We start from the raw sequence: 15,013 nt of genomic DNA on the forward strand, positions 1-15,013 counted from the left end.
TCTGAGAAAGAAAAATATATATCTGACTGAGGACTGTGACAAGGCTTATGCAGAAATAGTCAGAGATGACATTTTAGAAAAGAAGATTGAGCTCAGGCAGTAGCCCAGAAACAAGAATACAGAAAATAAGTTTGGTGTGTCTAGAATATAGATTGGCTAACAGCACTAGATAAGATGTATATTTCAACCGAATATGGTTTGTCCCCTGAAATTCTCCAAAGTAAATTGAATTGTTTTAAGATTATTTCATTTCAGTGGATCAATATTAAGTATTAAGTCAAAGTTATCTTCTCCTAGGGCTCAGATGCCCCTACACACAGGCTTATTAGCACTCTGTAACTCTGTGACATTGAAAGGGCTGTAGCCGGGGCATAGTGCAAGAGCCCTGGACTCAGTGGGGAGCCCACACAGACCAGCTTCAGCCATTTGCTGCTGACAGATTCCAAAGACAGACTGAGTGGTGGTGAAACAAGAAAATAATGTATTTCAGTGAGACCAACACTAACAAGTCAGCAGACTGACATCTCTAGGACAGTCTCCAGAGTGCTGAAAGTACTCTTGAGTTTATTCTTTTGTTTTTTAATTTTATTTATTTTTTAAATTTATTTATTTTTATTAACATATAATATATTATTTGCTTCATGGGCACAGGTCTGTGATTCATCAGTCTTACACAATTCACTCCTGGGTTTAGATAAGGAAAATGTGGGACAAATGTCAGTGGGTATGTACGCTGGGCAGTAAAGGTCAGGTCGATCACTGTCTTAGGGTTAATTGTGCACGGTCTTGCTGAAGTCAGGACAGTGGTTTTAATGCTTGAGGGGGTAGTTTCAGTTCCTATCAGGGAATGCTTTGCCTCTGTTAAGACATAAGTGGTGAGAAGAACTTATCAGGAAGCGGAGACTAGGGTCAAAATGGAGGTGGTTGAAGTCCTCTTTCAGAGCAGTGCGATGTTCTGCCTCATTTCGAAGTTTTCTTTTTTCTTTTTTTTGGGGGGGGGGGTTAATTTTTCTTAACCAGAGGAGAAGAGAGCAAGAGTGTGATAACAATGTTCAGGAAACAATAATCTTTTATCTTAAAAAAATTAAAAACTGGTGATTATTAGTACCATATTAAAGGTAAAGGAAATAAAAATCACCAATAATCCTGTTAACTAGAGAATCATCACTATGTTCCTGATCCTTGCAGACTTCTACTATTATATTAAGTGACTAAAAATATATGCCCCTGTGGGTGTTTGTTTTTAATTAAAAAACGGGATCATGCATACAGGTAATTTACTAAGCTACTTCTTTCCCTTAGACTTTCCTCTGGAATTTAAGCTCCTTGGAGGAGCTGGGACCCAGCCTCCCTTTGTCAGGTCCCATTGTTGTGTCCTGGGAGGCAGCTCCCAGGTAGGCAGTAACTGAGACCAGGCTCTTGCTTCTATTTGCAGGTTGGCAGCCTCGGTGGTTCCTTCTCTGTGGGGGGATATTATCCTACTATGATTCTCCTGAAGATGCCTGGAAAGGTTGCAAAGGGAGCATCCAAATGGCGGTCTGTGAAATTCAAGGTGAGAAACCAAGACATTTGCAGGTATTCTTTTTCTTTCTCCCATAAAATAAAAAAGCACTGGCCTCTGCATGTCTCTCTCTCTCTGACGTTCTTATGGTACAAAGATACATAGTGCTATGTCCCAAAGAAAGACTTGCAAATAAGACCTAAAACTGCAGCCAGTTTTTACAAGGAGGTTGTTGAAGAAGTAGTCAAAATAAATGAGAGCAATGTACTTTACCACATATCTCGTGCTCATTTTTTAATCACTTGCTCACCTAAAACCAGCAACTATGTGCATAGCTTAGTTAGTTTTTTTACTGCAGCATCAAATGCTTCTGTGTTTAGATCAGGACGCACGCGCACACACCCTCTCACCACCGCTACATACTTAAAACAAGCAAACAGATACAGACCTGCAAATAGCCTTTACTTCTTGGTTTGCAGACGTCTTGAGCCATGCTAAGAAGATGTGGCTCTGAAACAGATTAGAAGAGAAACAAATGAGAAGGGTATTTTGCAGCCAGATGGGAGGTGAGAGTGTGGTTTGCTTATTTCTTCTCCCAAAGGTCTCACACTTTTGTTCCAACTTGTGAAGGACAGTAGAAAAGGAAAAATAATTGTGTTCTTGATTGCTTTCCAGTAAATCCAAGAAGATACAGAGGCGCACCCTTACTTGCTGGCATGCAAACCTTTTTGGCCTCAGAGTGCTATTACTTTATACACAAAAGCCAAAGAGAGATTCTGTCTCTATTCTGATAAGGAGAGTTGAGTGCTTCTTTTTTAGTCTTAGTGATATGTTGGAGCCAGCCAGGGCTTTTCGTCTTCAGCAGCAGAGGCATCAAAGAAGAGATAAATAAACTAGGGGAGGTGGTAAGTGCTAGCTAGAATTGACTTGTACCAGTTGAGCTCAAGAATTTGGGTGGGGTGGAGGCTACCCAGATAGGGCTCTTCTGGTTTCTGACCTCCCTCTGCCTTGCTCCCAGTTCATTCCGTAGATAATACACGCATGGACCTGATAATCCCTGGGGAGCAGTATTTCTACCTGAAGGCCAGAAGTGTGGCTGAGAGACAGCGGTGGCTAGTAGCCTTGGGGTCAGCCAAGGCTTGCTTGACTGACAGTAGGACCCAGAAGGAAAAAGGTAAGTATCGATTGTGCTCTGGTCTGGAAACCTTGGGAATCTCCTCTGGCATCTCTGGGTTCTCATATTTGTTATCTTGCTTCTGACCATGTAGCCAGCTTTTTGTATCTTGCAAATGCCATGTACCTCTGGAATTTAAACCACAGTTTGTATCTGACTCTTCTCTCTTAGCATATCATACTAGAGAGAGCACAGGCTTTGGAGCCAGACACAACTGGATTCAAATCATGGCTTTGTAAGTTTCTGGCTTTTTGTCCTTGGCGTAGGTTACTTAATCTCTCTAATCCTCAGCTTCCTTATATTTTAAAAAGAGGTAATAACCAGGGTTAGAAGGGCTGCCATGAGGATTAGTAATGATATGAACCTGTTTAGTACCCAGTCTGGCACAAAGTTGATCTTTGGTAAACAAGCCTCGGAGCAGGGTACTTTCTTCTGTAACACCCCACTCCCCGCCCCTTCCCTGAGGTGGGATGGATACTTAATTGTTAGGTTGCTACTGCTTAATGCTCATTAACTCAACATCATTAGGTCTCCGGAGAACCCTGGCACAACTTTCTGTGGGGACAAGTTGAGGGGGGGGCGGTAAGTTCCAGGGCTTACTGCCTGAGCCCTAGCGTCACCTTCCCAGCCCCTGTCCCCGAAGAGATTGGCAGGGGACAGGGGCCTCTTTCTCATGACAGGTGTGGTAGGTGTGCTTAACTCTTCAAGTAGACACAGGAAAATGGCCTCTTCCTTGGTTGTTTTCTAATGCTAAATTGGGAGCATATTCTAGACACTGTCAGCTTTGACTCAGATTAGGTTGTAATGTGTAGCTTTTTCATGTGGAGAAAAACAGAAGTGATAATGACTCGCTGAGCCCTCAGCGCCAGAGTAGCTGGAGCGCTGTGCTAATGAGAGAGCAGCAGGTGCGCTGGCAGCGTCCTTAGTCTTGATGGGTGGCGTGCTGGACCAGTTCTGTGAATCAGCAAGCCATCTTATTAGTGATAATTGCACGTTACAGAGCAGTTTCCCAGTTTTGGGTACTGTTAACAGGTAGATAGCTATGACCCCATTTTACAGATAGTGAAAACTGTGCAGCAGATGAACCCTTGACTCTGCTACCAGTTCTGACACGAGGGTTTGAAAAGTATGCTATATCCTTCTTCCTATACTAGTGATCATTCAGTGTGTTAGCCCAAGAAATAATATAGATTACAAAAGACCAGACATCTCCTTTTTCTGTTTTTCTTGCCCCCATTATCTTCATATTTATTTTACCGGTAACCCATACCATAAACATCTGACTTTACATACAGGTTATAACTTCTACTCTATGGTATGCTCACTAGTCAATTACTCATTCATCTTGATAATTATATTATCATCATTTTGTTATTTAGAGTTTGCTGAAAACACTGAAAACTTGAAAACTAAAATGTCGGAACTGAGACTGTACTGTGACCTCCTTGTTCAGCAAGTGGATAAAACAAAAGAAGCGACCACAACTGGTGTGTCCAATTCTGAGGTAAAATACTACTCGTCTTAGTGACAGGAAAAGTAGCATCAGATGTTGCTTACAGGTATTGATTACTCTCACACAGCCCTTGACTATTTTAGAACTTACTATTTTTCAGAGGAAAAAAGTAATAAAATTCAACGAAGAGAAGAAATGTGTGCATTTCAGCATACGGAAGCATATACTTTTCCTTCATGGAATGAAGTCAGGATTAATTAGTTGGTAACATTTGGAACCTTTAACATTGGTGCCACTAGCCTAGCTGATGTACTAAAATATGTTTTTCCCCACTTTGCATCACTTTATTAATACAGCTTTACCTGTGTAGCACAGCTACTTCTATAGGTGTGGCTACTAACATACCAACATACCAACATCATGTCTGTCAGTAATGTGTACCTGTCATCTTTGATGAGACTGTAACAAGATTTTACTTTATTTATTTATTTATTTTTAAAATAAGTTCTATACCCAACATGGAGCTTGAACTCACCACCCAGAGATCAAGAATTGCATGCTGGGGCGCCTGGGTGGCTCAGTGGGTTAAGCCTCTGCCTTCAGCTCAGGTTTTGATCCCAGGGTCCTGAGATCGAGCCCCACATCGGGCTCTCTGCTCAGAAGGGAGCCTGCTTCCTCCTCTCTCTCTGCCTGCCTCTCTGCCTACTTGTGATCTCTGTCTGTCAAATAAATAAATAAAATCTTAAAAAAAAAAAAAAAGAATTGCATGCTCTGTGGACTAAGCCAGCCAGGCACTCCTGTAAAATGGTTTTCTTGGTGACCATAGTAACTGTGCTTTAGTATAGACTAGAGCTTTCAAAGATGGAGACACAGCTTTTTTTTCTGCCCATTGTCAGTAAGGATTACAATTTTTAATGTTTATTTATAAAGTTGTCATTTACTCATCCTAATGTATTCAAAGATCTATCTGGTGTTAGGCTGTGTGTTGAATGGTTCATACTACCCACGGAGGTCTCTCTCTACTCTCAGAGTAGTTATAATCCGAACAACAATGCTTACAAAATGAAGAATTGATAGATTCTAGTTAATGGTTTTAGTAGAAGAATATTGTGTTGCTGATGGTTATATGCTTTCAGATTTTCTTGTAAGGATGATTTAACTCACTTTCATTCACTTCCATTTGGGCTTTCTTAGTCATTCTAACAACTGCCTGTTGTGTACAAGACAGTGTGGTGGGAGGCAGGAGGAGAGGGATACCAAAAAAACCTTTCAGTCCTGCTCTTGGGATGCTTACAGTTCAGAGCAGTGATTCTCAGCCCAGAGCAGTTTTGCCCCTTAGGACAAATTTGCAGCATTTGGAGACATATTTTGGTCAACATGACTGAAGGAGTGCTATTGGCATCTAGTGTAGGGAGGCTAGGATGTTGCTTCACATCCTGCAGTGGGCAGGAGAGCTCCCCCACCAGCTTCCTCCACTCCAAAAATTAGCCCCCCATGTCAGTCATATCACAGTAGAGCCCTGGCCTAATGGGGAAGGGAAAATGGGAACATAGCAAATTTTTAAAATTAACATATTATGTATTATTTGCTTCAGGGGTACAGGTCTGTGAATCATCAGTCTTACACAATTCACAGCACTCACCATAGCACATACCCTCCCCAGTGTCCATAACCCAACCACCCCAACACCCCAGCAACCCTCAGTTTGTTTCCTGAGATTAAGAATCTCTTATGGTTCATCTTCCTCTCTGGTTTCATCTTGTCTCATTTTTCCCTCCTTTCCCCTATGATCCTCTGTCTCGTTTCTCAAATTCCTCATATCAGTGAGAGCATAGGATAATTGTCTCTCTCTGATTGACTTACTTCACTTAGCATAAAGACCCTCTAGTTCCATCCATGTCATTGCAGATGGCAATATTTCATTTTTTGATGGCTGTATAGTATTCCATTGTATGTATATATGTATGTTGTATCTATATCTATCTATCTATCTATCTATCTATCTTTATAGATAGATACACACATGCATACATACATTCATATTATGTTTTCTTTACCATTCATCTGTTGATGGACATCTAGGTTCTTTCCATAGTTTGGCTATTGTGGACATTGTTGCTACAAACATTCGGGTGCACGTGCCCCTTCAGGTCAGTACAATTGTATCTTTAGAGTAAATACCCAATAGTGCAATTGCTGGGTCATAGGGTAGTTCTATTTTCAACTTTTTGAGGAACCTCCATACTGTTTGCTGATGTGAGGCTTAGCATGAACAACTCCATCTTGGGCCCAGTCTTGTTTCATTTATACCATTAAGATTGTTTACTGTACTCTGTAGTCAGGGTGTGACCTCAGTTTCCTGAACAACTTATTAATATCAATATTCAGAGGAAAAACACCCTGAACAAGTAAAATAATGGGAGAAAAGGTGATTAGATATTCAAAAAGGTGATTAGATATTCCAGTTGCTAAAAGCTCTTTAAGTCATCTGTACCAAAAGCCAAAAACCCATTCTGAAAGTAAATGATGAATGACTTACGGTTTCTAATTCTTCTATTCTAGAACCTAATTTTTACTCAGGCAATGGGAGACATTTTTCCATTGATTCCACTGATCATTGGTCCATGTGATTCCCTATTTCATGTTAGTAGATAAAGTGGACTCAGTATTTTCCTTTTGTAAATGATGTACATATTTGTCCAGCAAAATAGCTGGGTACATTATTACTACACGGTGGATAAAAACCTCTACGGACATTCCGCCATCAGGCTCTTTCTTTTTTGGTAAGGTAAAGGAGTCTTTCTCTCTTGTTCCATAGGAAGGAATCGATGTGGGAACTCTGCTGAAATCCACCTGCAATACTTTTCTGAAGACTTTGGAAGAATGCATGCAGATAGCAAACGCGGCCTTCACCTCTGAGCTCCTCTATCGCACTCCCCCAGGTTCACCACAGCTGGCCGTGCTCAAGTCCAACAAGGTAAAGCCAGCTCAGCTTGGCAGCACAGGACATAATGAAAAGCTTAGAAGTTAAAAAGTGATGTAATGAACCATGTTAATCATCACCCTTTGGTGATTGAGAAAGACATTTTTTTAGTGACCTTCCCTTGAGGTCCACTTAAAAATTTCTGCCCTCAGTCCTCCGTATCCATTAATTTGTAGCAGTTTTATCACCTAAACCTGTCTTCGATGTAGCTAGTCTCTTTTCATCCTCCTTGTCCTGTGAATCTTGCCAAGATTTGTGGTGACCTTCTAACTAGCTACTTTCAGCCTAACCCTGCAGCCAGTGGTATTTCTGTTCATGAAGTGTAAACTGGACCACTTTACCTAAACCTCTCAGTGCCTCCTTCATTGTCAAAGGTTAATGTCAAAAATTCCAGAGCCCCAGCCTCTTACTCTGGCATTACCTGGCTTAACATACTAACTGCATACGGCTCCCTGACATCGTCACACCATTTCCCAGTGCCAAGCATGCTGTTCTCATTTATCTTCCCCTCGTTAGCCCTTCCCCAGCCTTCAGTATTTAATTTCCCCTCCCTAGAAACACCTCTATGCATACCCCTATTTTAGGGTTATTCTTATTGAAATTACCTTAAGGGTAGGAACCTCCATACTGTTTATCTTTATACTTTTAGTGTTTGAGACAATGCATCATCATCTTTAAAGAATATAACTAAAATTATGAGAAAGCCAACCAGCAGGGGTTTGGCTATAGCAATTAGATCCTTCAGAAGAGCCATCTTCCTTTTCCTTAGAAATGTGGGTACACTTATTAGAAAAAATACGAAGTACTGGTTGAGATTAATGACTCCCTTCTTTTGGGAGAAATTGTTCCTGTTGAGTCGGGCAGTTATATTATGGTCATATTTACCACTTTGATATATGATGAAACTTTAAATATGCTCTGTTGAAGTTTAACACGAAGCTTTCTTTTTTTTTTTTTTTTCGCTTCTTTTAAAGATGAAACATCCTATTATACCGATTCATAACTCATTGGAAAGGTACAGTAACTCTTTTGATTTCTCTTCTTTCTAAAAACAAATAATTTTTTATTGTTTGTTTAAAAAAAAATATTTTGATCATCATTTGAGATAATACCAGAAGGAAACAGTATCTGATTTCCCTCTTGGGGGTGATCTTGAAGCAATGCAGACCTTTCACTCAGCATAGACTACCTGGGAAGATGTTTGCATCCGCCCCCACCACCCCGGTAAGGTTGGGCCTGCCCAGCACCGTAGTAACTTTTAATCGCTCTAGTGTGCTGCGGGTTGGGAGGAGCCGGACATCGACTTCAATGTGCTTTTATCCAGAAAAGACAGTACTATTTTGTTTTATTTAAAAATAAAAATGTTAGGTTGCCTTACAGTTTAAAAAAGAACAACAACTTAATATCGAAATCTAAACTAGTTCTTCCTCTAATTGCCCCTTCAGTTTTAGAAAAAAATACACATTTACATAGTTGTGTTCCTATTATTCGGGGTCTATATTCAGTTAGTATTTTATATAACCATTCCTATATTTTGACATACTCCATATATTTGTCCTTTCAAATTACTATTTAACGTTTCAACTCTCTTTGTATGTTATTGTTTGCTTTAGTATAAGGATTGTTCTAGTTTGGTTAACATTTTTACTTTGTTCTACTAGAAAACTTTGTTTTTTACTTTGTTCTACTAGAAAAATTTCTACTAGAAGAATTTCTACTAGAAAAAATTGTAGACTTTTTTCTCATGATAGTTCCTTAGTAAACACCTACATTTTAAATTGGTAAGTTGAAATATGGAATTTCTTTAGGGAAAAAATGCTTTTCCTAGAGTCACCATAGAGCTTGGATCCTTTCCCTTTGTTTTTATTAGGCGAAAATATTTTTGTTCTAATTTGGTTGGATCTAATCACTTAGAAGATGTTGTGATTATTCCTTCAACAGAATTAGCTGTTCCACTTGCATGTTAAAAGAGCCTTTTCTGTTAACCCTGAAGAGCAACAGATCCTCAGGAGGTATCCTGTGTCCTCCTGGGCTTTTTCTGTCAGACATACTTGGTGGGGCGTATTCTCCCCTAACCACAGCATGTAGCTTCTAGACACTTAACTGGTAGGCAAACACGTAGGAGTGGCTAGTGAGTATGAAAGCTAAAGAGAGAGAAAAACTTCCCAGGGAGAAGCTGAGGAAAGTGAGAAAAATGTTAAATGTATCCATATAGAAAGCTGATTGAAAACTAAAGAGCTGTCAATGACTTTTTCCTGTTGCTGGTGGGGAGCAGGAAGTCAGAGTCACCTGAGGGTCCATGAGAAGCCAGGAATGGCTCTTTGATTGCAGAATCTCAGTTGGGAGATGGGCCAGATACACGTCTGGGAGGCAGAAGCCTGAGAGGTTTGACTGATGCAACAATACTGGTTTTTAATCACTCTTAGAAGGAGTTGATGCTTGTGAACCCCTCCAGCCTTTCTCCGAGTAAGCTCTACATAGGCAGTCTATGGAAGATGAAATAATTGGACTTTTTGGTTTTTCTCCTTATAAAAAATTTTCAGGCAAATGGAGTTGAACAGTTGTGAAAATGGATCTTTACATATGGAAATAAATGCTGATGAAGAAATCCTAATGAAAAATAAAAGCTCCTTATATTTAAAACCTGCAGAGATAGATTGCAGCATATCAAGTGAAGAAAATACAGATGATAATATAACAGGTAAAAACAGAAGTGAGGTCTGAAGCAAGCGATTAAACTCAAACCATTGATCTTGGGAGTTTGATTGTTTATCCATGATGTGACACTTGACAGGGATTGGCCTCAAGAGAATATACTAGTAGATCCGAAGGCAGACATTAGCTTGATAACACGGCTCACTTGACCACGTTGTGCCATCCCATCCAACCCAGTATCGAAAAGGCAGAATGAGGAGGGTTTTTCCCACTCACTGTTCTTATCTGTGATGTCTGTGGGCTGCAGTGAGTAACAGCTGTCTGTGCTGACTTTGTAGAAAATATGAGTGCTTCACTGGCCTTCTACTCTAAGTTCAAGATCCTTTGAACGTAAACTAAGATGTCAGACTTAACAGAGTATAAAGGTGTGTCAGTTTAGGTTGCTCTGCTGGTTTCTAGTGAGGCCAGAGGATGGCAGAATTCACCAGCCACCCATCAGGTTTTCACCCAGCCTTCTCTGTCCATCAAGCCAGAGTCCCACATTTCAGATAATAGCTTGTGGTTGAAAATGCCAGCCTTTCAAATTTGCTAATTCCATTGACTCTAACCACTAAAACCAGCTTCAGATCAGTCCAAGACAACCATAGTAAGCTTTTATTTATGTTTAAGTGTTTAATATATATTTTGAAAATAAAATTTTAAACAAGTTTCTTGCTCATCTCCCCTGAAATAAAAGACCCTGTTTTTTCCATATGAGTTGTGGGAAAAGAAGATGCATTTCATAGCTGTTAATCTGAGGCAAGGAGTCTTATCCCTTGAATAAATAATAAAGATAGGAGAATTTCTGTGGAAACAGTACTGTTATTTGACCAATAATCTTACTTCTATGAATTTGTCTCCAGGGACTAGTCAAGTTAAGGACAAATATCTGTGGACAGGGATATTCTTTATGACATTACAATTGATTCTCATTATTCGTGATTGTGTTCTATAAAGTTACTACAGACACTGAATTAGCAAATACTGAACCATTGCTTCTAGGGGAAAAACAGAGTTTGGTTCCTACAAATTGTTGTTCACAATTTGGTCAACTTATCAGTATATAGACTTGTTTTATGTGTGTTTCTGTTTAAAGACACCTTATTTAATATGTACACCTTATTTGATATGTACTGTTGATTCATTAGCATTGATAACTTGTGCCTGAATGAAAAATACCTGACACATGTATTTTCTCCATAAGGCACATCACAGCCTTCTTACATTTAGAAAGAGTAGACATGGGGTACCTGTGTGGCTCAGTCATTAAGCATCTGCCTTTGGCTCAGGTCATGATCCCAGGGTTCTGGGGTTGAGCCCCACATTGGGTTCCCTGCTCAGCAGGAAGCCTGCTTCTTCCTCTCCCACTCCTCCTGCTTATGTTCCCTCTCTCCGTGTCTCTCTCTGTCAAATAAATAAAATCTTTAAAAAAAAAAAAAAAAGAAACATTAGACAGCACTACACTTGAAGGCACCTGTAAACAGCAAAATCAATAACAAAATGCACAAAGCATCACCCTACATAAACACAGTTGTGTATAGTATAAGAACCAAGCAAGAAGACAGATTGTTACCTTGTTTGACCTTAGCTGGAAGCATGTATGTCAGGCGACTCAAATGTTCACCATCTACACATGTCTAGAAATGACTGTAAACGTGCCACAAGCATTGATTTTTAGGATTACAAATAAAATATTATGAGAAGGCAAATTCACAAATACAGAATATGCTGATAATGAGGATCGACTGTATAACACTAAAATTTTAGAAACCACCTAAGTGCCCTCCACATGAGCTTGATGCAATATATATGGTCATTAAAATCACATTTTAAAAGTATTGAATGATAATGAGAATATTCCTGATAAACTGTTGAGTGAAAACAGGACACAAACCTACATGTATTTAAACCCAATTTTGTTTGTGTGTGTATGTAGCATTTCACTGATTTTTATTTCTGTAAGCTTTTCTGTGTTTTAGAAATATTCAACAAGGAATATATATATTAATTTTATAATATATAAGTAGTAGTTTAGTAATGGGTATTTTCTATGCACAGTCCAAGGTGAGATCATGAAGGAAGAAGGAGAGGACAGCCTGGCGAATCATGATAGCCGCTTAGCACAGCCTGCTTCCAACTCCTCCAGTAGCTCTCCGGAATCCCACTGGGAAGAAGGCCAAGAAATCATCCCAACTTTTTTTAGTACCATGAATACCAGGTATTCGATACTTTCTAAAATCAGTGACAATTGGATACCAGCTTCCCTTCTAGAAAATCAGGGTGGTGTTCCTTTCAGGTGATGGCATAGTCTTTAACAGAACAGAGGTTAGTATCTGCTTTACCTTTCTGAAGCAGTGAGGAATTGGATTGTGAGACTATATCCTGAACACATTTTAGCTTGCTTTGGTAGATTATCTCTGGAAAATGATTTTATTGGACCATAATATACTAGAAGAACAATCACTGAAATCAGGCCAAACGACTTGCTCTTCAGATGGGCAACTATTTTCATGACTACCTCTGAACTGCAGAGAGTATTAATGTTATATTTTCGATCTTTCTCCTTTTGTATCACCAAATTGTTTAGCTTTAGTGACATCGAACTTCTGGAGGACAGTGGCATTCCCACAGAAGCATTCTTGGAGTCATGTTATGCTGTGGTTCCAGTATTAGGTAAGAGTACTGCATTTGTCTTAAATTCATTAGTCTGTAGAATCTGTCCCACTGCTGTTATTTTGTAGCAGAAATATTCTGAACTATATATAGAGTGAAATGACCCTTCTTGGCTACCTCTCCATATCACTAGCCATATGTAGTTAAAACTGTTTGGCTTTGAGCATTATTGCATATTTGCTTTTTATTCCTACTAATGATTAAGTATTGGCCACAGAGTAGTATAAGGAAAAAAGGGAATTTTGTTTTTGAGAAATTATACTTTAAAAAAAAAGTAGTTGCAGCACAGACCTTCAAATCCATTAGTATAATGATACAGTTAAAACATTTTTTCAAAGATTTAAAAATTATATGTATAAATTTCAGTTGAAATATAGAGTCAGTAGAACCAGGCATCACTAATGTGTTCAAATTTGTTTTATGACCTACTTAGCTATGCATCTTTTTTTAATTCATTTTTTTGAAATTTTACATCTTTTTTTGAAATTGAGATATAACTTACGTAGAACTTAAGTATTATGATTCAGTAATGTTTGATAAACACATATACGCCCATGTAATCCATTTCCCTATCAAGATATAAAATGTCTTCATCACACCAGAATGTTCCCTGTGCCAGTCAACCCGTGACTATCACCCAGCCCAAGGCAACTATTTTACTGATTTCTGTCACCATAGATTAGTTTTGCATTTTCTAAAGTCCATATAAGAGAATCATAACCATATTATCTACTCTTTTTCATCTGTGTTTTTCTCTCAGTGTAATGTTTTCATCCTTATTGTTACATGTATCCGTAGTTCATTCCTTTTTATTGCAGAATAGTATTCTATTAAATGAATGTGTAATTTGTTTATTCATTCTTCTATTGATGGCTGGACATTTGGGTAGTTTCTTATTTAGGGCTTTTACCAGTGAAATTGCTCTGATTATTTTTGTGTCTGCCGGCATATTTTTTCATATCTTGAGTAAATACCTAGGAGTAGAATTGCCAATTCATTGGGTTCATCTGTTTAACTTTATAAAAAGTGGTTACACAGTCATACAGTTCCAACAGCAATGTATGAATATTCTGGTTGCCTCTCATCTTCACTAACACTTGGTGGTATTGAGGTTTTTGGTCTGGCTATTCCTCTGAGTGTTTAGTGGTATCATTGTGGTTTTAACTTGTGTTGGGGAGGAAGAAATTTACTCTGTCTCAGGGTCCTCTGGCTGGACCAAGAATCACTTTGACATGAGACAGAATAACAGGAGAAAATCAAATTTAATTCCATACATATGGAGAATCCACACAAACATGAAATTACAAAGACAGGGAACATGAGGCTTATATGACTTCCTGCCCAAAGGAAAGGGTTAGGGGCCTGAGGGTGGAGGTACAAAGGGGAGGAAAACCATTAGGAAGATAAGAGGACATGGTTGGAAAACGAAGGCTGCCCAGTTATGCACATAAGTTTCTTAAGTAAAGAGAAATCTGTTAATTGCATTCTTCCTGGGACAGGCTTTCCTTTCCAATGTAAATTTAAGCAGTCAAAGGGAAGGTAAAGAATTTTTCCTGAATCTGCTGGGATTTGATTGCTGTTAACTCAAAATAATCTTCATGTTCAAGTGGCCCACCTTGGGGTGCTCTTGGTCTCTACACTTTCTCAATGACTAATGATGTTGAACACTTCTTAATGTAATTATCGGCCATTGCTGTCTCCCTCATTGTGAAGTCTTTTCAAATCTTTAACCCATTTTTTCAAGTTGGTTAGTGTTCTTTGTATTGAGTTGTAAGCATTCACTATATATTCTCAAAAGCATTCCATATGTCTACACATATGCATTATGAATATTTTCCCTAAGCTATGACTTTCTTTTCTTGATGTCGTTGAAGAGCAGCTTTTCATTTTCATGAAATTCATGTATCTATTTTCTTTCTTTCATAGTTAGTACTTTTGGTGCCCTAAGAAATCTGTGTTTACACCCAAGGTCATGAAGATATTCTCATGTGTTTTCTATTCCCTTTAGTCTTGATTTTATGTTTACATTTATACATCTTGGAATTAATGTGAGGTAAGGTTTGAGATTTTTTTTTTTCCCTTATGCTGTCTGGTTGATCAGAGAACATTTCTTTAAAAAAAAAAAAATTCCCTTTTATATTATTTTGGCCACTTTGTTGAAAATCAGTGGATCTTTTAGGTGTGGGTCTGTTTCTGGACTGTTTCCTGTCCCAGTGGTCTGCTTATTTTTTTATGGTAATACTTACATTGTCTTACTGTGCCATTATAAAAAAGCTTGAAATCAGATAATGTAAGTCTTACAATTTTGTTGTTCTTTTTCAAGATTTTGGCAGTTGTTGGTCCTTTGCATGTCCATATAACTTTTAGCTTTCTAATTTCTACTTTAAAAATATTGGGATTTTGATTAAGATTATATTGAATCGGTAAACCAATTAGGAGGAAGTTTACATCTTGAACGATTTTGAGTCTTCTATTCCTAAAGCATGCTGTATCTCTCTATTTACCTATGTCTTCTTTATTTTCAGTGTTTTGTAT

At 38.6% G+C, this 15,013-nt stretch overlaps 1 protein-coding gene across 4 annotated transcripts in view; it reads left to right on the plus strand.

Annotated features, from left to right (window-relative positions):
• Positions 1 to 15,013, plus strand: part of PLEKHA8 (pleckstrin homology domain containing A8) — a 60,203-nt gene that overhangs the window by 17,566 nt on the left and 27,624 nt on the right. For all 4 annotated transcript variants that reach the window (XM_045062843.1, XM_045062842.1, XM_045062841.1 and 1 more), the window contains exons 2-9: positions 1,436 to 1,552; positions 2,520 to 2,675; positions 4,055 to 4,179; positions 6,947 to 7,105; positions 8,086 to 8,126; positions 9,655 to 9,812; positions 11,864 to 12,023; positions 12,393 to 12,478. In XM_045062843.1, the coding sequence (XP_044918778.1) occupies positions 1,531 to 1,552; positions 2,520 to 2,675; positions 4,055 to 4,179; positions 6,947 to 7,105; positions 8,086 to 8,126; positions 9,655 to 9,812; positions 11,864 to 12,023; positions 12,393 to 12,478 (907 nt within the window). In that variant the 5' untranslated portion in view covers positions 1,436 to 1,530. The remainder of the gene's footprint in view (positions 1 to 1,435; positions 1,553 to 2,519; positions 2,676 to 4,054; positions 4,180 to 6,946; positions 7,106 to 8,085; positions 8,127 to 9,654; positions 9,813 to 11,863; positions 12,024 to 12,392; positions 12,479 to 15,013) is intronic.

This window comes from Mustela putorius, unplaced genomic scaffold (genome assembly GCF_011764305.1).
Source record: "Mustela putorius furo isolate JIRA1106 unplaced genomic scaffold, ASM1176430v1.1 tig00003845_pilon_pilon_pilon, whole genome shotgun sequence".
NCBI classification, from domain to species: domain Eukaryota; kingdom Metazoa; phylum Chordata; class Mammalia; order Carnivora; family Mustelidae; genus Mustela; species Mustela putorius.